Genomic DNA, 26,274 nt, shown 5'->3' with positions numbered 1-26,274 from the left:
TCTAGTAGCATTGTTTATCAAAGTGCATCTGACTGACCTTTCTTTGATTTAGTCTTTCTAATAATTAAGAAGTAATCGTGTTAAGTACTTAATATTATAATTTTTCTATGATGATAAAACAAAATATTCTTAATGTTAATTTGTTAATGTCTAATTAACAAAACATTTATGTATTTTATAAATCCTAATAACTAGTATAGAACCCGCACTAACATTGTTACACAAGGTCTTTACCACTTTTATAATAATGATATCATAGGATAAATCAGTTAAAACTACAATTAGATCACTTTAAGGTTTTCAAACAACGTATTTCCGGACGTGAATTGGAATGTCAAAAATCAAGCGTTCCGTTCTATACCAAGATGGTAAAGTTGATATAGAATAGAATGATATTGATGTGCTTACCAACCTAGAAAGTAAAAAATACTTTAACTATTATTCGTAGTTAGTAATATAATATCCATATTAAGACCAAAATTAAATAATGTGCTAGTTTATATATTTCGTGCATCTAAATTTTTAATTGTATTTAAGAATCTAGACCAAATATAACGTATATTGGAACGAATACACAGTGGCCTTGAAACGTTGGCATATTTGGCATTTCGTTCTTACGTTTTGGCAGATGGATTGAAAATGAAATAATAATATAATTTATAAATTTAAACACGAATTTTCTGAATGATGGTCTTAGTGTGATTTGTTGAGGTTGAGAAGAATATTTTCTGTTATTTGGCTAAAGAATTAAGTTATAAAATGGCTTCGCGCGGTGGTATTATGGTGACGGGGACCAACGGGGCTGATTTTGAGCACAGGGAGAAAATAGCTGCACAATATCAGTTAAGGTGAATTTCCCATTAATTATATTTGTATCTTGTCACGTTAATAATAACTAAAATAATTGGTCTTGTGGCAATGTGTTAAACTACTTTTATTTTACTAGTTCCGTCAAATTATTTTTAGACAATAGCAATCCATGGTGAAAATATTTCGCCCCTTTGATTTAAGCTGTGAAACGAATCGCTCACTTATTTGAATGTTTATTTACCAAATCCTAATATTTTATAAAAAAATATTTTCCAGTGCTTTGAACAAATCCCGACTGAAATACTGTGTATTCTTCCATCATATGTTGTTCCTTGTGATGCTGGCCAAGTTATCTGCCGATATATTGGATAAACTGGATATATTTATATTAGAAATTGAGGAATTACAAATACCACAGGTAATAAATTATATCTAAATATATAAAATGTATAGAAATACCTTTTCAAAAAGATACACCACAATATAGTGCATATTATTTTTATTTTCAACTTGCATGAAAATGGAGAAGGTTTTTATATCTGAACTTATATTGTTTGTTCTTTTTAAAGTTTGTTTTTATAAAGAAATAATTTAAACTAATTTAAAAATTATCAATTCATTATAGTAAAAATATTACACATTAGTTTTTACCTATGACTTTGGCTACATGAGTAGTGTTTGTTGATTAACTAAGATAAAGTATGCCCTTCTCCATCCCAAATAATAGTTGGATACTAAATTTTAAGGTATCAGGATGTAAAAAACAATTTTACATTACATTGCACATATATATATATATATATATATATATGTCATATAGTTCATAATTAATTTGACTATGTATTCATTTTAATCATGTATGTGCTGTATGTTATAAGAATTTAAATTAATTAAATTTGGATATATTATTTTGTTTGTTACCTCATAACTTTGTTGATTGTAAACTGATTTGGAAAATTTTATATATATATTATAGATTATGCAAGTAAATAAGTTCATAGTTAATTTAATTATGTATTAATTTTAATCAGGCTGTAATTTATAAGAATTTAATTTAATTAAATTTGGATATTCTATTTTGTTGTTACCTCATAACTTCATCAGTTGTAAACTGATTTGAAAAATTCTTTTTTTTTTCCGAAAGGATATACTTACAGATTGGATGCATAGAAACTTTGTTGAAATTGGTTCAGCAGTTTAGTTTTTAAATCAAAATAACTAATTTTTGCCACAATTGAAGTTAGTTTTTTGTGGGACACAATCTTATTTTAACTATAACAATTTTATTTTCCAGCCTGTATGGTGGGAGTACATATGGTGCTTGTCACTTGTCCTCTCATTCCTTGGTCTGTCTGCTATAAAACGAAACAACATAAAACAATTAAGACACTACATGTATGGAATCTGTATTCTTGGATTTGGACCATTGTTATATTGTGTTCTGTACTACTGTGGTGATGTATGGAGATATTTGTCCAGAGATGATGATGAAGATGACAGCTCCGAAGTGGAGATAGAGTTATGGCAGGTGGGTAAAGTTTTTTTTAATGAGAATGGCAAACATGCTGACAGTTTACCTGATGAAAAGTGTTATATAGATTTTATAACACATATGGATGGAGATCACAGATTACACTATGACATTTGTGTTATTACATATGTATTTTTTTTTTGTTTTTTACACAAACAAGCATGCGGCTCACCTGATGGTTTTATTTATCTAATTATTTTTGATTTGAAAGGTGTATATATGAACCTTCAAATTAAAATGTGGGCATGCTTTATAACAGAAACACTTTTCAACTTACTTCAAAAAGAAAGAGGTTCTCAATTTGTTTGTATTTTTTGTGTTTGTTATCCTATAACTTTGTCAGGTGTAATCCAATTTGAAAAAGCATTTTTTTATCTGAAAAGATATACTTACAGATTAGTGCCATAGACATTTTATCAAAATCGATTTAGTATTTTTTAAATTAAAATAATTGGTTTTGTTATAATTGAAGTAATTTCTTTTGTGGAACATATTTATTTCTTATAGATGATAATGGAAAGGCAACCCCTTCTATACTATTGCTTTATTCTGGTATGGTCTAGTGATGAATGATTGGAAGGAAGATGATAAATTTGGCCAAAACAGTTTATGGGTTGGACTGTTTGCTTTAGTCATTATTATTCAAAAAGCAATATGTACATATGATCTTACAATCAATATTATATTGTCCTTGACTTGCTAAAAATGGGGCTGTTGAATCTCAGTACTAATAATTTCTTGCTCCCATAGTTATAACTTATTACTTCTTTCTGTGTTCTTCTGTGGGTGTCATAAGAGATCTCTTAAAATATCCCATAAGCCAAGCAGCGGTTGCCAATCCGCCTGCCAAGTGTAACAATTACTGGCAAAATCCCTTTAATGGTAAATTGTCATAAGGAATATTCTCGTTATGGTAGTCTATGAAGGAGGTCTTTGTTCAACAGTGGAAAGATAATGGCCGATTATGATAAGTCAGGATGTCCTGTGTAATATGAGCTATACAGTATGGTAACCATTGACGATCAGATACTTTTATTAATATTGTAGTTTGTAAAAACTATGTTAATCAGTCTGTTTTCTATTGTTTTCAGGGCTACCCATATGGATTGTTGTGGTACGCATTCGTGCTCCTTGGATCCCAGATTCACTTCTTCCAACTATACTTTTCCTACAACTTGCTTAAGGCATGGCGTGCCAGAGGTGCATTGAGGAAAGCAGAATAGACCATCATTAAGTTTAATTGTATGTTTTTAAATTCTATTTACTTTCTTAAAGATGCCTTGCTCTTTTCATCTGACATGAATGGAAAAATGATTGAAATTTGTAATTAATATTTATTTTTGTTAAATTAATTGTATAATTGCATGACAATCTAATTACAATTGACAATAAATTTTTTACTGTATATCAATGATTTTGATATTTGAAAAACATATTTTGTTAATGGTATTAACTGCTTGCACTTAGTGGAATTTTAAATTAGTAGTTATTTTAAAAAAAATATTTACTGTACCATAATTTTTTTAAATTATATTTGCAAATATATATATTTATATGTTGCACAGTCATATAATTGTTATTTAGTAGCATAACTGTAGGGTGCCTTGGGCTTCCAGCCCAAGAGGGCCTCTGGTTCAAGTAGCCATGAGCATACAAAGAATCTATCATTTATTGCATATATTAGTACTCGTATCACAGCCGCCTATGATTAAGGGTCCGGAATTGGTCTCAAAACTGAATTTATTCAAATGGTATATTTACGCCATTGTTTTTAGTCTAATTTTATCAAATTATGGAATAGTAGGGAAGTGTTTTTATAATGATTATAAAATAATTTGTTACATTTTCTATTTGTGTTGATTAAATGAGCAAAGGCGTCTTGAATCTGAGCCTAATTTAATATATTCACTGCCATTCCGAAGAAATGGTATAATTGACACATTACTGTACTTAGAATTACTATTTTTTCTTCTGAGTTCAGTGATATAAAACGTAGACGTATAATCTAGCTCTCGGTTCATTCTAGAACAAATTTACTTATCAGCTACTTTGTACGTAGGAAAACCAATGAAATAATCACTTCTAGATGGCGTAATACATACTCCAGTTTTTAAGTTAGACCTTCAAAAACGTAACGGAGAAAACCACATTAAATTTAGTGCAGTATTTTTTGTGCGATGAACAAACATACAGACAGACAGACGAAATTTCTATTAATAATTGTTTTGGTTTCTATTGCTTCCATTAAAACTCCTTACATGTATTTTTGAAAATATTTCCCATGTACAGACATCGTGCAGTTACCATTTTACTATAATATTATGAAAAGTAGGAATTGAGATTTTTCGCAAGAATATGAGATTTTTTTAAATATAATTTCTGAATGATGTCTGTACATGTGTATAATGGGAATTTTATGAACATACTATATTTGTAGTTTGGGACATTTGTTTCGACTCCATACTAGGCATGGGTAATATGAATACCGATTCGATATCTATATATTGAGTTCCTCTGGACATTGATGGGGAATGAAGGTCATCACCCATTTCGATATCGCTCATATCGGTCGGATATCTATTTTCAAATATGTTAAAAGTCAGTCGTCCAATATTTATTTATTTATTTTTTGACCACATTACAAAAAAAAGTCTTGTACAAAAGACGGACTTAATACTATATAGCATTCTCTCCCACTCAACCTTTGGCAAAACAGAAATATTATTTTTTAGATAAAAAAAACTTTTAACATATTCGTTATTGGAGCTAATTATAGATATTGCAACTGAAATATATAGATATTGCTATATATTAATTACCCACTCCTACTTCATACAGAAGTCTTCTCAAAAGGGCGTATGGCGCACAAGTTTAAAAAAAGAATAATTTCTTTTTTTTTTATCACTGTTTGTCGTTCTACACTGACTCAGCTTTCGATAGTTGCGCGATGGAGTCACGCACTATACAAAAATAGCCATGAATATGTTTGTTTGTATGAATCTAACTATTTTTTGTGTAAGTGATATTTTATTTCGAAAGTTACATAAATATTTTGTATTTTATTTATTTTTGGGTGTTATTACTTTAATATTTATAATTTTATTTAATTGTGGGCATTATATTAATTAATATCTCCTTTATGGGGGGGGGGGGGGGGCTATGTTCAGCAGTGGACAGTTAACGGCTGATATGTTGATTGCATTAATAATTAACCTAACCATTTCGAGACATACGAGGTTTGTCCGGAAAGTACGTATAAAAGTTTTTTAAAAATTTTATTTTACAATTATTCAGGTAAATCAATTTTATCCCCTTCAAAGTACTCCCCCTGTGACATAATGCACTTGTGCCAACGCCGTTTCCACTGTGATAAAGTCCTCTGGTTGTAGGTTTCTCAGCTGCCCCGTCGTAGCTTTTTTTATCTCATTTATGTCCCCCAAATGCCGCCCCCGAAGTACCAATTTGGTTTTTGGGAACAAGAAGAAGTCACACGGGGCCAAATCCGGCGAATAGGGGGGGTGTTCGGTCACCGTAATGGAATTTTTACTCAAAAACTCACGGACAACAAGAGAGGTGTGGGCAGGGGCATTGTCGTGGTGAAGAATCCAACGCCCCTCTCGCGCCAATTCTGGACGAACTCGTGCCACACGACTGTCTGACCGTTAAACGACGGTATTAACACAAGTTCGAATTCTTTCCACGTTTTCGTCGGAATTGGAAGGACGTGTGGGTCATCTTGAACGCTTTCTCGGCCCTCTCTGAATCTTTTTAGCCACTTGTGGACGGTTGGTTCCTTCACAGCATCATCCCCATAAACTGTTCTGAGATCGGCAAAAATTTCACGGCCATTCTTGCCGAGTTTCGAGAGAAACTTGATTACGACGCGCTGCTCTTCAACGGAAGCGGGCTCCATGCACGGGGTTTCGTTAAGAGGTACAGATGGCGTGACAAGCCAGTTCGCACCGCACGGCGGTCAGACCAGAACTGAAGCATTGTTAGGGACATAAGGAAGGGGTCCTGCGCTTACCTGGCCTCCCCACTCCTCTTTCTCGCATTCCAGAACACTTTTATACGAACTTTCCGGACAGACCTCGTACATTTGTATAGATGTCGCATTTGTCTGTCTGTATGCCTGTCTCTTGCTCAAAATAAAAATGGTGGAATCGAGCCATCAATAAAAATTTTCATATCATCTTGTAAATGCTAAAATATATTAAGTTTGTTTCATTTTTTTTTTTATTTTTATTTACATTGAGACGTTTAAAGCTATTTCTTGTCCTGTCATTACTTTGTAATGTGTCAATTTTTTATGTTTCCAATCCGTTGAATTCAGTTAAATTTAAAAGACAAAGTTTAAACTGTGTAACTCAATGTAAACCAGTTGTAAATATAATATATTGTACTTAGTATGTTACAACAAATAGATTTTTTACCAATAAAATGTTATTTGATGTCTATTTTAGATAATAAATATTATATATGTTTTAGATTTTTTTTATAATATAGTTCATTACACTATAGAAGCACAAATGACACTTATAATTAATATATTAAAAAATAAAAATCGAATTGTCGAATGATCAATCATCATTCGAATAAATTCGTCTTTGTGCCGCTAAGTAGCTATGCTTGCATGGCTACGTTTCCATTTGCATGGTGGGATATGGCAGTGAAATTACAGGGTATGGAGGCTTAAAACTAGTCCTTGGAAACGGCAACGCATGAAGGTACCATGGGCGTCACAGTGTATTCTGAAAAAAATTGTCTTTCGAAATGGCAACGCATGAATGGGCGTCACAGTGTATTTTGAACAATCCATGGTGCTGTTCATGTCTGTGTGAGACGGTTATCAGGCCATCAGGTAGGCCGTCTGCTTGTTTGCCATTTGAAGTAGTGGAAAGAGAGAAAATTTAAACAAAGATGTGCTTTGTGTACATTTTTTTATACACCATTAACGTTGTGTATAAATAAATACACTGCATATGTGCAGTTGTTTGGGTATTTTCCAAACATTATATGGATCAAATACATCTAGATGGAGAATAGTGACAAAAACGGTCAATCAACTGTCGACTCGCGTTATTTCGTTGTTTACTTGTTAGGGTATACGAAAGTTTGAAAGTATAATATTGATAATATAGTAAATATAAATTAGTAAAGGCTCAGTTTGTGCGATGAAAGTCACAAATTACCATTATAGATACAAAGTAAATGATTTTTTTTTAATTATCTTACTATCTTTTCAAGGGAATAGTGAATAGGCGGTATTTGATTTTTCGTGTAACATCTTGACCATTGTCACCTAACATCTAAAGAGATAGTGGTAGAACGCATTCGATTTATGAAAAAAAAAACACAAAATTAAGAAAAAAAAAAATTGGCGGTTTTATTCGAAACATTTCGTCTGCCCAAATTCGCAAATTTGTAGGAAGGCACTATCTGGATGTATTATTGATCTAAGTTTATTGTAATGTTTACTAGTCAGACAGGACTTTCATCTCTGATGCGACTGTCTTGTCGTAAAATCGATAAACGAATTTGCCAATTATTAATTGAATGGCCTGAACAAATCATATTTTTGTCCTAGTTATTTAAAGATAAGGGCCTAAAAATAATATGTAAATAAAAATATTACGTTTTATCGTCCAATTTGTAATGGTGTTAGAAGTTTGTTTTGATTTTGAGGTTTTCCCTTGAACACTTGTTTTCTATTAATAAAATTATTTTTTAAAATTATCTTGACTATTATTAAAGACCTATATAGATATCGCAGTTACTAATTTAGATTAAGAATTATGTTGACGCCGTCCATTTATAAATAATCTATCCTACTATATCTTATATACGTCCCGCTCTCATAATTCTTTCGCGGCATGCACCAGTGTTACCGTAACTGCCTATGACGTAACATCGTCTGACGGTTGTGTCGTATTCCCGACATGATGGTTATATTGCTAGCAATGGGACTGGTAGTCCGCATTACTAACAATCTCTCCCCCCCAATAAACAGCGTTAGGATGGGAAAGGGATTATTAGTGATGGAGTCCATTGACAGCAATATACCCTATCAGGTCGACCTCCTCGCGGTTCACATTAGTAAACATTGTGGTTAATTCTTTTAGAATTTATCACGGTAAGCCGACTGACCTGTTTTCATCCTCGTCTACCATTTCTCACTGGTGCCAGCGAATACCTTTAGCGCTGGTGGGGTTTTCAGTCTAGCGGCGACTATCATTCTCAATGCTAGTAATATACCCTGTCAGGTCGACCTCCACGTCGTTTCCCCTGGAAACCATCATGTTGAATTCCAAATGTATTTATCACGATTTTTTTTGATGAGTGAAAATGGAATGGCAATCCCCACCTGCGCTAACGGGATACGCTGGCGGAGCACCAGTGAAGGGTGATCGATGAAAATGAAAACAGGCCAGTTAGCCCATCATGATGAATTCATCAGGAATTAACCATGATAGTTTTCCAGGGGGACCCACGAGGAGGTCGACCTAGTTGGGTATATTGCTAGCAATGGGATTCTCAGTCTCCATTACTAACAATCCCTTTCCCCCTATTTATCACGATTGGCTGACTGAACTACCTCTTCATTCTCACCTATCATCCCTTACTGGTACCCCGTCAGCGTATACTGTTGCCGCAGGCAAGGCTACCATTCCATTATCATCCATTAAAACGAACCCTGAGATTTGGTCATATATGACAAGGGTTATATTTATGACGGCCTAAAGATAATAAAACCAAGTTTCAAAGTTTTGTCCTTTTTAATACCGTTTAATCGAATTATTTTGTCACTTATAATAAAACTAATGGAGAAAAAACGTTCATTCGTTGTCAGCTATATGAATTTCTTCATCAGATTCATCATCAGCCGTCGGCGGGCTGCCAGGATCCGCTGAGTCCGGTGCAGTCCGGCGCCACTTCGCGCGACGGTTTTGAAACCAAGTCTTAACCTGCAAACAAAAAAGTGAATTGAATTTTTCAATTATAAATAGCAGATTTTGGATTACAATTTATTTTATTAATTTGGGGCGCTTAAATGTGCGCATAAATCGTTTTATTTGTAAACATTCTGTGCAAAAACGAAGTAAATATTATTTCCCCGTCATTGTAAGTTGTGTTGTCCATAGTTTATTTTTATAGGTGATAATTTATTCAATCGAATAAACAGTATTTAATTACTTAGACAGAGTTTATTGAACTCTGTTCAAATAGTCAATGTTTTCAACGTTTTTTTTATACAACTTAGAATGGCAAACAAGCTGACGGCCCACCCGATGGAAAGTGGTAACCGTCGCCTATAGACATGAGCAGTACCATGGACATAACAGAGTATACTGTTACGCCCATAATACCCCCCATGTGTTGCCATTCCTGAGGACTCGGGTGTTATCCTTTGTACCCTGTAAATTCACGCCATATCCCACCCTTCATACCAAAACACAGCCATGCAAACACAACTGCTTCACGGTTGAAACACGAATGAGACAGAGGGGTACCTCTGCAATCGACTTTTGTACAAAGTCTCTCTCTGGTAATCAACTATTTTTGTGGTAAGACGAAGCATATGTACCTTGGTGTAGTTATATATAATTTTGCGTGATCAAACGGTATACGCTGGTGAGGTATCAATCAGTGAGGGATGATAGTTAAAGAATGAATCAGGTCAGTTGACCAAACGTTGATGGTTATCAGGGGAGATTGTCAGTAATATTCGCGAGTTCTCATTATTAAGACTTCGTTCCTCTCACGAATAAGGGTGTTATGCCGTGCCGTATGCATTGTTTTTTTTTTATTATTATTATCATTGTTTCAATCCTATTATTTCTGAATTGTTTTTTTACCTGACGATCGCTCAGTCTTAACGACGCTGCCAATGCCCTCCTCTCGTCAGGGCTGAGATACTTGCTGGCGTTGAACCTTCGCTCCAGTGCGCCTGTTTGGGAAGCACTGAACCGCACCTGCCCACCCTTCCGTCTGCCTCCTAAGCCCCACCACGGACTACAGCATGACGGTAAAACTGGGGATGAAAATAAATTTATTATCAAATAATCATAATAGAATTTACTTAACATTGCCTTTTTTTAAAGAAAGGATTGTTAGTAATAGGGATTAGCAACCCTATTGCTAGCAATATACCCTATCAGGTCGACCTCCACGCGGTTCCCCCTGAATATCATTATGATTGATTAATTGTTAAATTCGTCACAAAGGACCACGTGACCTGCTTTCATCCTTACTTATCATCTTTCTGCCATGTGGTCCTGGCATAGAATAGGCCATCCCTTCCTTTTCCATTGGTGTCGTAAGAGGCGACTATGGGCAAGGGATAAGTAGCAGCGTCCCTCTTAAAACATAACCAAAGCCTAACTTGGGTTGCCAATCGGCCTCCCAAACGTGGCAACTACTGGAAAACCCCCCCAAGAGGGAGGCAGAAAGGGATTGTTATTAATGGAGACTGAGAATCCTATTGCTAGCAATATACCCAACCAGGTCGACCTCCTCGCGGTTCTCCCTGGAAACTATCATGGTTAATTCTTGTTGAATTCATCATGATGGGCTAACTGGCCTGTTTTCATTCTCATCTATCACCCTTCACTGGTGCTCCGCCAGCGTATCCCGTTAGCGCAGGCGGGGTCACCATACCACTTTCATCCATAAAAAAAAAGTAGGTAAGTTAATTCAGATTTACATGTCTTAGATATGTTAGGCGCTTAGATATTACGATTTGTACCATGCACCATATACAATATTTTAGTACCTACAGAAATATGTATGTACATTAATCTATATATATAAAAATTAATGCCACTTTTCGTTGTAATTTTATAACTCAAGAATGGACTCATCTATCCAAACCAAATGTTTAGGCTTTATTCGGACTATTTAGTAGATGGTTTATGTGAAGTTTGCACAATATCGGTTGAGCGGTTCTTCATTTATTACATTTTTTGTAACAAATGAATTCAATAAATGGCGGATCATTTTGCTAATGGGGATTTTTGTATCAAATTTAAACTTCTTTTAAATTGGGGACTATGCTGTCAAATTGAAACTTTTTTCAGTGTTGACAGTACAAGTATGTTGTTATGTCATTTATGCGGTCATTTCATTTTGGACGTGCTTCGATTAAAGCAATTTGTCAGCGATATTGATATTAATTTTTTTTTATTATTTTACTTTATTACGTATAAAGTAAGTTTAATTTATTACGTAGAACACAGATACAGACGGGTCAGCTAATTTGACAATTAGCTGACAAAAAGTTGTTCTATTTTTGAGGGTCGATGCTCTATCTATATATAATTTAAGCGTGAAATGTATAATTAAAATATGTACAGAACCATCGCATCGCGTCCTACTCACACTTGTAGCATTTTTATTATAACAACTATACCGATTATAATTATAGATACGTATGTTGAATTGTTATTATTTATCAATATTTTATTAAGGATTACATTTAGCGTGACGATTAAATATTATTGATAATGATAAGGTCTCGTGAGGGTGGGGTCCTATGAACTCTGTACTTATATATATATATATATATATATATATATATCCATTGTAACAAACTTTAATAGTTATTTATTATATATATATATAATAAATAACTATTAATATATATATAAGAAGAAGAAATTGTAAATTGTAAACCATTTACAAATTTGTATTTTTGCCAACCCTGTAAGAAATTGACATTAAAATCTCGAAACCTAACGAAATTGGTGAATAAAAATAAATTTCTTTCAGTTTTCAGAATAAAAATAAGTTTTGCCATTATTAAGTACTATAAAATTATAATATAATAATGTTGTACTGATAATTAGTCGCTTAGGTATTTTATCTATTTAAATGCATTATATTTTATAAGCTTTACTTAATATTTGTATTATGTAAAATGTCAATGGACTGATACGTAAACGTCGTGGTATACGTATGTTATCTTTGTTAATAGTAATGTATTATATTTTTATTTATTATCAAATTGTTTCTTATCATGGTGAGATGTGGTTCCGTAAAAATTTTACGAGATTATTCATTCAAATCACCGTTAACAAATTAAAATGATATATATTAATCATCATATCGTCATAGTCGTAGAATACTCACGAATCTATATATGTATTTAATTTCTTTTTTATTATATTAGCTATTAACTGCCCACTACTAAACATAGCCCCCCCCCCCATAAGGGGGGATTTGCCAGTCGTTACCACGCTTAGCAGGCGGGTTCTACCCCTCGACTATATATATGTTGGCATTCTGGCCGTGCGTATATATATATATATATATATATATATATATATATATAACACATAAATAGTAGAATAGGCCAACTCTTCAACTTTAAGAGGCAATAGGGAACTTAACAGTCGAGGGGTAAAACCCTCTTGCTAAGCGTGGTAACAACTGGCAAATCCCCCTTATGGGGGGCTATGTTTAGTAGTGTTGGGCAGTTAATAGCTAATATAATAAAAAAATAAATTTAATATATGTTCACGACTGCAACCAGGTATAAAATAGTCAGTGTTCTTTGTTGCCTGTAGCCATTGTGGTGAAGGTTACATTTGCCATTCTCAATAATATATGACCGTGTGGTCCCGGCATAGAATGGTCCACCCTTTCCTTTCCCGTGCGTGTCGTAAGAAGCGACTAAGGGAAGTTAATAGTCGAGGATTTCTGCGGTAATTGCGATTTTTAACTCGCACTGCTAAATGTGGAAACTACTGGCTAGACCTCCTAAGGGGGGGGAGGGGGCTATATTCTGTAGGGGACAATAAACGACTGATATCGTCACAGTCGTAGAATACTGACGGATCTTTATATGTAATATTTGTTAGATCCGTCAGTATTCTACGACTATGACGATATATAGATTCGTGAGTATTCTACGACTATGACGATATGATGATTAATATATATCATTTTAATTTGTTAACGGTGATTTCGTTCATCTAATGACAATAACATTATGTAATATTTACTGCAATTTATAATAAAATAACTATACCACAGACAATATAAAACTATACGCACTAGTAATATAATAAAGTGGAAAAGTATGTACGAATGCGCTAATCCTTGGTATTACCAGTCGATCTTGAAAATTATCTATAAATTTGATATCTCATTTCTTGAAAAAGGTTATTATAGGCTATATTGTTTCTGTCTGATAGTAAACGGTCACTGTGACATAGACGTGACATAGTGGTCGTGTCTGTATTTTACGTTACAATACGACCATGGACAATGGGATATACTCGTAGGTAAAAGTTATTTTTTTTTTATTGCACTAGGTGTTATCTCACGTAAGTCCATATCACTGGTTTATTAGAATTATTTTGTTTAATTCCGCTACTATCAGTAAGTTAGTATTACGTAGTACCCCACATATCATTTTATATATATATATATATATATATTAATATATATATAATATATATAATATATTAAATATTAATTGCCTTTCTAATACGTGCAAATGGGGGGAAAGGGATTGTTAACAATGGAGTTTGATAGCCCCATTGCTAGCAATATGCTTTATCAGGTCGACCTCCACGTGGTTCCCCCTGGAAACCATCGTGAACAATTCTTGTTGAATTCGTCACGATGAGCTAACTGATTTGCTTCATACTCACCTATCATCCTTCACTGGTGCCCCGCCGGTGTATACCGATAGCGCGGGTGGGGTTACCATTCCATTATCATCTATTAAAAAAAAATACGTGCGACTGCCAACACTCGAAGATTGACTACTATTATTTTTAGTAGAAATTTTAAAACCTTTCATTTTATATTCTCCCTGGCTAACAGCCCTCAATCTGCATATTAGCAGAATTTAACAAAATAATTGTAATCAACTAACCAGAAATAATTTTTTAGTAATTATTTAATGAAACTTTAAGATATTTATTACTATACACGTGATTTTGATTAGGTACGTTAAAAATATCAACTATGTATTGTTCCGTTTGAGTTACGCTCTTATCAGATCGGTAAGTAATCTAAATTTAATCTGGTATTTTTTATTTGTTTAATGGTATTCGATAACTGCGATACGGGGACATTAACAGGTTCCGTAATCCGTATATTTGTATAGTGTTACCTGTAATAATAATCTCTTTTTTTTTAATAGAATTCTTTAGAAATTTTAAAGTATATCAAAGTAATAATTTGATAAAAAATTAGATTTTTTTTATATATTTTATTTTATATAATAATATATATACAATTTAAGATTGTGTTTCATATGGTACCAGCCAGTATAAGCCAGTGGTCAAACTAGTTATTTTGATTTCAAAACTACTGTATCGATTGTGATAAAGTTTTTGTGGAACTATCTGTTAGTAAATCCTTTCAAATAAAAGAAAAGAATTATTCAAATCGCTTCGTAACTAACAGAGTTATGTAGTCACAAACATAAAAAAAAATACAACCGAATTGAAACTCTCCTACTTTGTGAAGTTGGTTGAAAATTTGAAAATATTTTTTCATTTCAAATGCTATATCTCACCTCTATCAAATCCATAAGTTTGTCGCACTGTGAATGGGTGTGTTACATATCTATTCGCCGCTAATTGACTTCTCAAAATTTGATCTGTATTTAGCATTGGATCGCTGTAATAACTGAACGAATGCCGGGGTTGCACAGGGTACGATACTGGGTCCTTTGCTCTGTAACGCGTCCACGATAGATTAGCCTTCATCGGCGTTGGATATATTGGGTAAGTATTCCTCCTTTGCTCCAGATTTATTTTGTTCAACTCCATTTCATACTGTACTTCTCGTATGACGTTGAATTTGGTAATTTTTTCATTGATAACATCATTCTCATATTTTTCATGTCCCACTTTTTCATCGGTGTCTGTTCTTTTGATTGCGTTGACAATAGGTTTACTAGGTTCATTGCTCGAGATCTTGTGTGTTTTGTTTTTCGTTGTATCCTGCAGTATGTCTTCGATGAGGAACGATTTTTTTTGCCGACACGCGCACATATTGAATGCTTGTTTGGCACTGCCGAATACTTTATCGTAGTGTTAAAAATTATCAGCATGAACCACGGTAATTGATAGCTACTTATTTAATGGACATTCTAATCTATTTTACGTTATCCGACGCCACTTTGGCATGTTTTTCTATATAGTTATTGACAGGACTCGGATTAGTTATGGATAGATTAGATAATGTATGCTTTATAATCTGTGACTTAAAAAGCATTGTAATTAACACTAAAGGGACACTTAAATTACAGGGAATCACTTGTTTAATGCTAATCTTATCGAGAAAATCATTCAACGCGCAATAGCATCATAAAGGGTTTTATTTTTTAGACGTTTTTTATGATAAGGCTAGCGCCACTTAGAACATATTTGGCTGCCTATTGGGGATCGAATCTTGCAGTCTTACTTAAATTTGGTTGTGTATTTTCCGTCGTTGACTGATGACCGATCTTTTTTTTTATACAACTTACTGAGTATACTGTTTCGCCCATGATACCCCCCATGCGTTGCCATTCCTGAGAACTCAGGTGTTATTCCTCTGTACCCAGTAAATTCACGCCATATCCTACCTTTCAAACCGAAACACAGCCATGCAAACACAACTGCTTCACGGTTGAAACACGAATAGGACAGAGGTACCCAAGCAATCGACTTTTGTGCAAAGTCTCCCTCTGGTGAATAAGCTGGCTAATGTAACTTAGTAAAAAGGTTATTGGGTAAATATGAGAATATGAAGACAAATGTAGCTCACAATGCACCTACATGCACCCACATCTCATTCATCTTATTTTTACATCGACTCATTTTTGCAACACTCTTGTACATTTGCAATACAGTTACTATGAGTAATGGCGTCCTTCATATATATATATATATATATATATATATATATATATATATATATATATATATATATATATATTTATTATTTTTTATACATATACCCTGAGATGTTAGTGTTGCCATTTATGTCTATTGGCGATGGTCATAATTTTTTTATACTATAAAAATATATATAGGTGGCAAACAAGCATACAGCCCGTCTGATGGTAAACGGTGACTGTAGCCTATAGACGCTTGCAACATTAGGGGTGTCACGTGCGCGTTCCTGACCTTGAAAAAACCTTAATATATTCTTTTGAAGAGTCCCATACATACATAGTAATTTAATTGCCATATAAATTATAAAATTACATGAAGCAAACCTTTCAAACCTTTATGCGTGATTTTAATTAAAAACATTTAAACGTCTTTAAAAACTTAAAATGACATTGCGACTCTTATGTTAGAGACTAGCGACTCGCCCCGGCTTCGCACGGGTATATAGTTATTGAAGTAATATCTATTTTTTATAATTAAAAATCAAATTTACTCACTAATAACGTAGCCTTCTATTGGTAAAATAATTTTCAAAATTAAGCACTTTTTGAGTTTATGTACAGGAAAAAAGAACAAATTTCCTTATTACAATATTAGTTTAGATACCTTAACACTAAAACAAATTAATCTATAAAGGTGTATGTTATAATCAAAGACGATATAAATACGTGAACAAAGTTCATTCGCTGGGGTATTTGATAATAAACAAGAAAATTTAAATAATTTTAAAATTATATATAATGAATCACATGGCGCCATCTAGTCTTAAACTAAGCAAAGCTTACAAGCTTTGTTTCTATGGGGCAGTTACATTTTTTTTATTATTGGACTAGCTTTTATCTACAGCTTCGTCTGTCTGACTGGGATAAAAACCTATGCTTTTCTGCATCCCATAGCGTCATTTCAGTCATTATCCGTCCACAGCTAGACATAAGCCTCCCCCAAAGACCGCCATAAAGAATGATTCTAAGCTACCTGCATCCACCGACTCCCTACAACGCATTTCAGGTCGTCACTTCATCTAGTGGGGGCTCGTTCTACACTGCGTTTACCTATACGCGGTCGCCACTTAAAAACCTTTCTTTCCCATAGTGTATGTATGTTAAATTTCATATCGCTTAGTCAAGCTGTTATAGCGCCAAGATGTACCTACCAAACATATGAACAAACAAACTCACTTTCATATTTATAGTATTAGTAAATATAAATAGTTTTATTTGGATATATTTAGTATATTTTGCGTCTCACTCAATGATTTAATATCATCTTAAGATAACATCAGAATGTAACAACAATTAATTAGAATCAAATAAAATATGTAAGCTCCTTATTAGATAGCTCATAGATTAATTGTTATAATTGAAAAATTATCTCTTGTTTGATAACTTAATATTTTGTTATTTATTTATTCAATTAACTAATGAAACGGTAAGGTGGGATACTTATTAACTTCTACTAATACTAACAATTCGGTCCGGCTTCACGCGGGTAGAAACAAAAATTCGAAAATAATCTGTAGCTTATGTTACTCTGGCATTCTACTGGTGAAGGAGTTTTTGAAATCGATCCAGTAGTTTTTGAGTTTACTCGTTATGTCATTCTACACTGCTTTTGCCCGTACAGGGTCGCCACTCAATAATTATTCTTTCCCATCGGCTGTTGGTTCTCCGAGATATGTGACCAACTCCACATTTGTTATTGTCACGCAAAAAAATCCGATACATACAAGCATAGCTCTGTTTATAGCTCGCTGAGTAATTTGCAGTTTTTGCATACGGACAATAGAGAATAGAAGAGGCAAAATGCTGGGCCTCCTTATACAACATGATGATTTTTTAAAGAGCATAGTAGAAGGAAAATAGAGGGCAAAAGAACAAGAGGAAGACCGAGGAATAACTACATGGGACAGATAAAAGAAACACTAGGTGTAATGTTGCATAGGGAGGTCAAGGATATGGCCTGGGATAGAGCTGGCTGGAAGAAGATCCATGAATTAGTTGCACCGACAAGAGGAAACTCTTAAATGAAAGCCATGTTTCGGTTCCATAGTTCATCGCTGACCAAAGACCTTCGTTTACAAATATTGAAGTATTTTGAAAATTTGGTACATATTTACGTACTGTATGGGATAGAAAAGAACGTAGGAAGAAATCTCTTTTAGAGATAAGTTCACCTTTGCTAACATTGTTATTAACTTATTGCTGTTACTGTATGTTTTAGTGCAATAATATATATATTTGCTTATTTGTTTCCTCTCAGTGCCTTAACGGCTCATCATTATCGTGGGATTTGGTATACACGTAATTATTTGGGAGGAAAGAGGACATAGTCTACTTTTTATTTCGCTCAATTGTTACATCATTGCATTAACCTCGCTAAGCAAAATTTTGAGTCAATATCCACAATAAGATTAATCTCAAACTTTTTGTTTTCCACATGAGTTGATTGAATAAAGCATCGTGATTAAGTACTTGAGTTTTTTTTTATATTAAACAGAAACGCTATTCGAGACGCAAGAAAATACGGATCATTTAAAGCAGGTAAGCGATCTTTAAAGCTTTTAGAATGTACCAATTGCTAGAATTGTTAATTTTAATGAAGTCCTGTGTTTTTAGAATATTTGCATCAGATTTAACAACTGCCTCCGGCTGTTTATTTGCATAATTCTTTCGGACCAATAGAATATCTATGGAAATTACCATACTTAAATAGATAGCAACCCTTCAGGATAGAGGGGAATGGGATTGTTAGTAATGGGGGTCTAATATTCCTATTGTTAGTAATATGCCCTACTAGGTAAACTCCCTTGCGGTTTCCTTAGAAAATTATCGCTTTTTTTTATACAACTTAGAATGAAAAACAAGCTGACGACCTACCTGATGGAAAGTGGTAACCGTCGCCTATAGACATGAGCAGTACCATGGATATAATAGAGAATACTGTTTCGCCCATGATACTCCCATGCGTTGCTATTCCTGAGAACTCAGATGTTATTGAATGAATGAATGTAAGAACGGTTTCTTTTCTTTTCACAAAACATAGTATAAAGTGATAACTTGAGGTACAATTTGATATGAAGACCAATTTTGTGAGAGACTGATGCTTGCGGTAGGTTTTGAAGAACCTGTGTTACAAGTCACCAGTATTTCTCTGTTGTAAATTCACGCCATATCCCATTCAAACCGAAACACAGCCATGCAAACACAACTGCTTCACGGTAGAAACACGAATGGGACAGAGGTACCCAAGCAATCGACTGTTGTACAAAGTCTGCCTCTGATTTAATTCTCGAATTCGTCATGATGGGCTAACTAACCTACTTCCTCAGCTATCATCTCTCACTAGCGCGGTATCTGCTGGTAACTGTCTTCTTATGGGAGACGGCTTAGAGTTAACGGCTGATATGATGACGATATGGTATACAAGTTTGACACTGCGGTCGATCTACGACAGTATATGGTAAGATAGATTCCTAAGAGAGAGGCTCCTTATAAAACTGTTCCAAAAGGAAATCTTCTGAATTTTTCTGAGAAGTGCATTTCTTCTACGTAATAGAGTATTATTAAGTAAAATTAGATCTAAATTTGACACTAGCGATCCAACCCGGCTTCGCACGAGTAGACAGAATTTTCTAAAATCAATATAATATACAATAAAAAAAGTTTTAGCCAATTCGACTGATCGGTTATTTTATGGCATTTTATATGTGATTCTTTAGATTGATTATAATTTTTTATTTATAAACCGATTGAAATAAAACACTAAATGTTACGTGGAGCAAACCGCAACGCATTACTAATAACCGCATTTAAATCGGTTAAGCTGTTTCTGAGATAAGCGCGCACAAACCTACATACAAACGGATAAAAATTCTAAATATCATTGTTTTGGATTCTACTCGTATTGCGTTCATAAAGCTCCCCTATTACAGTTTTTCTTATATATCTTCCAAATATAGACAGCGACCAGTTACGATTTTATTATATGTATTGATTGATTGATTAGTTCTCTTGGTTTTTTACGTGTATTTTTTTTATACAACTTAGAATGGCAAACAAGCTGACGGCCCACTTGATGGAAAGTGGTAACCCTCGCCTATAGGCACAAGCAGTGTCATGGGCATAACAGAGTGTACTGTTTCACCCATGATACCCCTATGCGTTACCATTCCTGAGGACTCAGGTGTTATTCCTCTGTACCCAGTAAATTCACTCCATATCCCACCCTTCAAATCGAAACACAGCCATGCAAAGACAACTGCTTTACGGTTGAAATACGAATGGGATAAAAGTACCCAAGCAAACGACTTTTGTACAAAGTCTCCCTCTGGTATTTCTATATATATACATATCTATACTAGTTTTTACTCATGATTTCGTCCGCGTGGCCGGGATACGTTTACTGACCGGGATAAACAGTAGCCTATATGCTTTTTCATTCCATATAATACGTGTATACTAAATTTCGTAGTGCTTGTTTAATCCATTAAGACGCTATAAGATAACAAACAAACAAACTTTCATATCAATTTATATTATAATAGTAAGAATTACCAAATAATCCCCTATCAACATTTAGTAATATAATACATTGTAAAAAAAATTAAAAAAATAACTTATCATACATAATTTGTAAGGTAATCATCTATATAAATGTAATAATATTAAAATAATTTTATCTTTCCAATTTAATTTAAATATAAAAATGATTAGAAGACCGTCATCATTGTGTTCTCTTGTATCTGATATTTATATGTTGTATTTAACATGTGTATGTATGTGTGTATATGTATGTGTATGTGTATATGTATATATATGTGTATGTGTATGTATGTATATATGTGAATGTATGTGTGTATATATATAATTATTTATAATTTATGTAAATATTTATTTAAATTTCTGTCTTGCACTACTACTGCCCACTCACTACTTCCTATGCCACTGCGTTAGGTTGACTGGAAGAAATCTCTTTTAGAGATAAGTTCGCCTTTGCTAACATTGTTATTAAATTATTGTTGTTACTGTATGTTTTTGTGCAATAAAGAATATATATATAATAATAAATTAAATTTACGATTAAATATTTTTGTTACAAAGATGACGATGATGTATTTATACGATTAAATATAATGTAATGAATTTAATTTTGTCTAGTTTCTTTGTATAAAAATTGTCACAATATTGTACACCGCTCTACCCGCTGACATTGATGCTCCTTTCCACTTTGGGTTTGCTGGAAGAGAAGTCTATTAGAGTTAAGCTCGCCTTTGTACATTTGATTACCTCATTAGATTGATTAGAGAATTAAATAAATAAATAAAATGATGTAATTTATAAAGTAACAAACAAACTTAGCTTAATATTTGTAATATTCGTAAGGACAGTATCTACGTACGTACAAATTATTTTTCATCGATAATAATAGAACTGATAATAGGTAACCAAAGTACACGTCCGCACCTATGTTTACATTATAATCAAATACAGGATGTGGTTTTATAAATGCCAATTTTTTTTATTTACATTTTTTAAGATACTCAAAAAGCTTACGGCTCAACTAATTGTAAGTGGTAACAGACATGGACAGCACCATGAACATCACAGTATATATTGTGCCGCCTATGGTACTCATGCGTTGCCAATTTAGAGGACTATGATATTATGGGAATGCAATAATATGATACTTTCGTATCCTGTTATTGCATTGCAATCGGAATTGGCGTGCATGCATGACATTAGTTATGAAAGTGTAGAATAGAAGCAAAAGATGTAAGTATAAGGTTGGAGATCTTATGTAAAGATTGTTCTTCTCTATGTAAAGTTGGTATTCAGCTCTCTCTGCCTACCCCGCAAAGAGTTTTAACCATCATCATAGCAGCCGTCTACTGTCTATCTGTCCAATGTCCACTGTTGAACATAGACCTCTCCCATAAATCGCCATAAAGAATGATCTCGAGCCATCTGCATCCTCTGACGCCCTGCACGATCTGTTCTCTTTGACACTTTAATACGTTTATAACAATAGAAAAAAAAAAATTGAAAACGACTGACTATCAATACAAGAAATTGAAAACAGCATGAGTTTGTTCGGCATTCTATTATATTTTGTTCACCTCCAACCAATTTAAAAAAATACTTGGTAGTGATCCCTTATATCCTTATATCAAAATTGGCAAACTTTTTGTTATTTTTTTTCATAACACAGGGGGCAAACGAGCATGTGGCTCCCTTATAGTAAGTGACTACCGCCTCCATGATCACCCAAAAACCTGTACGCGCAGGAAACCAATATTAGGTTTCTAATTAACGTACGATGAAGCGGTGTCTCATACGCGGTCAAGAAGGGCGGTTTCCATCCAGCGTGGGCGAATATTAGCGGGAATAGATAGACAGATAGATACTCTTTATTGTTTCCTCCAAAAGATTACAATAGTAAACTTATTATAAATATAAACAATTACAAGAAATAATCACAATGAGAATAGCGAATTGATCGCTAAAAGCGATCTCTTCCAGGCAACCTTTCGATGAAGAGGAGTAATTATAGACAATTTGGTGGGAGGCACGATGAAAAATTCTGTTAATTCTAAATATGAAGATATGATACATGTAATAATATAAATATATCCCTATTCTATATATATATATATATATATATATATATATATATATATATATATATATATATATATATATATATATGTTGCGTCATAGGCTGTTACGCTAACACTGGTGTATGCAGCGAAAGAAAATGAAAGCGGGGCGTATATGAGAGTAGGGTAGATTAATTATAAATTGACGGCGTCAACAACACCAAAGGCATTTCAGGTGTGCAAATATATTATGTGTAGATATATTAACACTATTGCTGTACCTTATTGTGAATAGTATATTTTATCTATGTACTTAAAAAAAAAAAACTCACCTTATCTGTAATATTTCTATGTATTATAAAAAATCACCTTATCTCTTATATTTCTTATAATATTAGTTTTGATAAGGACTAATAAAGGATTATGTTATAATTTAATACATGTTATCATATCTCGTTATTTATTTACATGAGTTTATTATACGTTTACGTGATTACAGAACTTACATAGGTTAGTTTTTTTTTTAAGCTCAACTTCGTAAGTTTACTGGCCTATGCAGACGAAGGATATATCGTTTATAAATAAAATTCCTTTTTGTCTCATCTGTACAGTTTTTGAGTTCTTTTAGAGTATGTCTCGTATTTTTATACTAGGGTGGACATTTTTACTTTTTAAAAAGTGGCCATTAAAGCTGCACACGTGACGGAAGCTTAAAAATGGAGTAACTTCTCCCGTTTTCCCAACATTTCCCTTCACTGCTCTGCTCCTATTGATCGTAGCGTGATGTAAAGTATACTTTAACCTGCCCAGGAGTACGAAGAATAATTGTACCAAATTTCGTTAAAATCCGTCAAGTAGTTTTTGTTTCTATAACAAACATACAGACAGACAGACAAAAATTTTAATTGCATTTTTGGCATCAGTATCGATCAAATTGATAGTTATTTTGGAAATATATTTCATGTACAGAATGATTTATTATAAGTATAGATAATAAAAATTAATAAGTATATATCACAAGTAGATTTTGTTTTATAATAAAATTCATCATCATCATCGTCATCATAATACCAGCCGTCTACTGATTGCTGCTGAACATAGGCCTCCCTCAAAAGGGGAGTTTTGCTAATATTTACCACGTTTAGCAGGCGAATTGGCAACAGAAGTTAGGTTTTGGAACTCTCCATTAATAAGTTCTCTTAGTCGCCTCTTACGACATCTACGGGAAAGGAAGGGGTGGCCCATTCTATGGCGGGACTGCATGGCAAATGAATTAATGCCCATTCATATTTAACACGAATATTAGACTATAAAGAAAATGACTTTGTGGTCCCGGCATAGAATAGGCCACTCCTTCCTTTCCCGTGGATGTTGTAAGAGGTAACTAAGAGAGGGCAAGGGATGGGCAGCAGTGTTCCTGTTAAAACGTCTCTAATGATCAGCAGCGGATTAGATTACTTATCACTAGTTGTCACACTTTAACAAGCAAAAGTTACGAATGCTCTTAAATCCGTTTGTGTATATTGCTCGTAAGTTTTCTACAATCTGACTCTTGTGTCAAATATGAATGTAAAATAAAGCTTGTACAAACAAATAATTAAAATATAGACATATTTAGAACCTCTTCTTTTTTTTTAAATAGCTTTAAAACGCCGAAATTACGTTAAGTTTCCAACTAATTGTAGATATAGAAATGGATTAAGTATTTAGAAAGTAATCAATACCAACATTCGACGCAATTATGGCGTTAACAAAGCAGCAACACGGCCGGTCTATCAGAGTCTACTTAAATAAATAGATTCCTCTAAAAACAAAGGGAGTTTCCGCGTACCTTCCTGTTTTCCCCTCCGCTCAGTAATTAATGGGCAGACTTTTTCTACCTTTTGTTACAACAGGAAGGGCAGCTAATTGTCTTTAATTAATTGGGCCCGCCATATTTTTAACCCCTTTTATTCCTTTGTCTAGTACTTTTTGCGTTCAAACAGTCCACAATTGTCGAGTTAACCCCGATTTCGAGTTTGGAAGTTGTGAGTTAATTGGTCGCGTATTGTTTTGAATGTCTCTCTTTGTACTTTGATTGCTTGTTAATTAGTGAACGCTTATTAATAGACGCTAAAATGTAGGGTAGGTGTATCTGAAACTTCGCCACTAGTTCCTGACCGCTCTTTTATTTATGGACTTTTTTGGCATCTATTTTAATATTATGTTCTATTTTGTGGAATTAAAAATCACGAGGAATCTATAGGAGTAGGTACTATTAAGTTTTCTAAATCACGGCGAATTCTTTAAAAAACTGGCTATTAACAAAACGAATAAGGTGTTTTATTAAAACAGGAGTTCGAAAGAGCAATAGATAAATGTTACGTATTTCTATTATTTGTTGTTTTGGAAGAAGTCTACGTCCAGCAGTGGACTGTAGTAGGCTGGTTCTGATGACGATGATTTATATTCATATTAGTCAATTGAATGTCATGAGTGTGCTTGTTTTTTAAGGCAAATAGTAGCTAGCTATTCTAGGAGAAATTTTGGGCAGATTCAATCTTAAACCTGAATCTAAAATTTTGGTTTAAGTCGATTTCTGTATTTCGTTTTGGACATAAGTAGATGCGAAAATCCACTCTTACATAAGTGAGTCGTTATGAAGGGCAAAAGGAATTTTATCGCTTGACGTCAAAATTCCGGATATTCTATTTGTACCCAAAAAGTTTGATATATATATATATATATATGTATGAAGAAAAAGATATGAAGTTGACCATGCAAATCATAGACTGCACTGTGATACCGAGCTAAACTCGTTTTGTTTTATTCTTTTGGTTACCTCAGAATTCCGATATAACAAATAGGTGTATCGATTTAGACATTAATAAATAGATTCTTTTATTTATCTGAAAGGATATACTATATTTTTTTTATGGGTGAAAATGGTATGGTAACGGTAACCCCGCCTGCGCTAACGGGATACGCTGGCGAAGCACCGGTGAAGGGTGATAGATGAGAATGAAAACAGGTCAGTTAGCCCATCATGATAAATTCATCAGGAATTAACCATGATAGTTTTAGGGGGAACCGCGAGGAGGTCGACCTGGTTGGGTATATTGCTAGCAATGGGATTCTCAGTCTCCATTATTAACAATCCCTTTCCCCTCCGATATATTATATTTAAACCGATCATACAGTCATCAGTAGTTTAGTTTTTAAGTCATAATAACTAGTTTGGCGTGGTTGAAGTCACGTTTATGGCACAAAATTTAATTGTTATTTATGATAGCACTTTATCATAATCTTTATTGTTCTATCTATACCAGTAGGACTAGGATATTTACATAATATTTGTCACTTTTCAATCACTTATCGTAGGTATGTACATATCATAACAGGTAAATGGGTATAAAGTTTAATATTAAATCCGACTTATTTCAGAACATTTTTAATCTAAT

General features: G+C 33.6%; 2 protein-coding genes across 3 annotated transcripts; one reads left to right on the top strand and one right to left on the bottom strand.

The window, feature by feature from the left end:
* Positions 1-595: 595 nt before the first annotated feature.
* Positions 596-9,378, top strand: LOC113520346 (protein jagunal). 2 transcript variants are annotated; one of them, XM_031914619.2, is made up of 5 exons: positions 596-848; positions 1,087-1,228; positions 2,105-2,338; positions 3,433-3,583; positions 9,213-9,378. In XM_031914619.2, exons 1-4 carry the CDS (start codon positions 760-762, stop codon positions 3,562-3,564), a joined length of 597 nt encoding a protein of 198 aa, XP_031770479.1. In that variant the 5' UTR covers positions 596-759; the 3' UTR covers positions 3,565-3,583; positions 9,213-9,378. The 2 variants fall into 2 exon arrangements, with proteins under 2 accessions (XP_031770479.1, XP_026761459.1); XM_026905658.3 differs by lacking the exon at positions 9,213-9,378 and having other exon boundaries at positions 3,433-4,705.
* On the bottom strand, positions 9,099-15,402 carry LOC113520345 (homeobox protein Hox-C6a-like). Its single transcript, XM_026905657.3, has 3 exons — positions 14,874-15,402; positions 10,198-10,373; positions 9,099-9,306 (listed from the first exon to the last, which is right to left on the bottom strand). The coding sequence occupies exons 1-3, from the start codon at positions 15,352-15,354 to the stop codon at positions 9,178-9,180; spliced, it is 786 nt and encodes a 261-aa protein (XP_026761458.2). The 5' UTR covers positions 15,355-15,402; the 3' UTR covers positions 9,099-9,177.
* Positions 15,403-26,274: the final 10,872 nt, after the last annotated feature.

This window comes from Galleria mellonella, unplaced genomic scaffold, assembly GCF_026898425.1.
Source record: "Galleria mellonella isolate WM207_F2 unplaced genomic scaffold, CSIRO_AGI_GalMel_v1 utg40, whole genome shotgun sequence".
In the NCBI taxonomy this organism is placed as follows: domain Eukaryota; kingdom Metazoa; phylum Arthropoda; class Insecta; order Lepidoptera; family Pyralidae; genus Galleria; species Galleria mellonella.
This window is presented reverse-complemented; position numbering and strand designations above follow the sequence as displayed.

What these genes read in the sequence shown, in the direction of transcription:
- LOC113520346 (XM_031914619.2), top strand. Translation starts at nt 760, where the DNA reads ATGGCTTCGCGCGGTGGTATTATGGTGACGGGGACCAACGGGGCTGAT. An exon ending in GCTGCACAATATCAGTTAAG is followed by an intron (nt 849 to 1,086) that starts GTGAATTTCCCA and finishes AATATTTTCCAG; the next exon opens with TGCTTTGAACAAATCCCGAC. An exon ending in AGGAATTACAAATACCACAG is followed by an intron (nt 1,229 to 2,104) that starts GTAATAAATTAT and finishes TTTATTTTCCAG; the next exon opens with CCTGTATGGTGGGAGTACAT.
- LOC113520345 (XM_026905657.3), bottom strand. Translation starts at nt 15,354, where the DNA reads ATGTGCGCGTGTCGGCAAAAAAAATCGTTCCTCATCGAAGACATACTG. An exon ending in AACTTATGGATTTGATAGAG is followed by an intron (nt 10,374 to 14,873) that starts GTGAGATATAGC and finishes TTTCATCCCCAG; the next exon opens with TTTTACCGTCATGCTGTAGT. An exon ending in TAAGACTGAGCGATCGTCAG is followed by an intron (nt 9,307 to 10,197) that starts GTAAAAAAACAA and finishes TTTTGTTTGCAG; the next exon opens with GTTAAGACTTGGTTTCAAAA.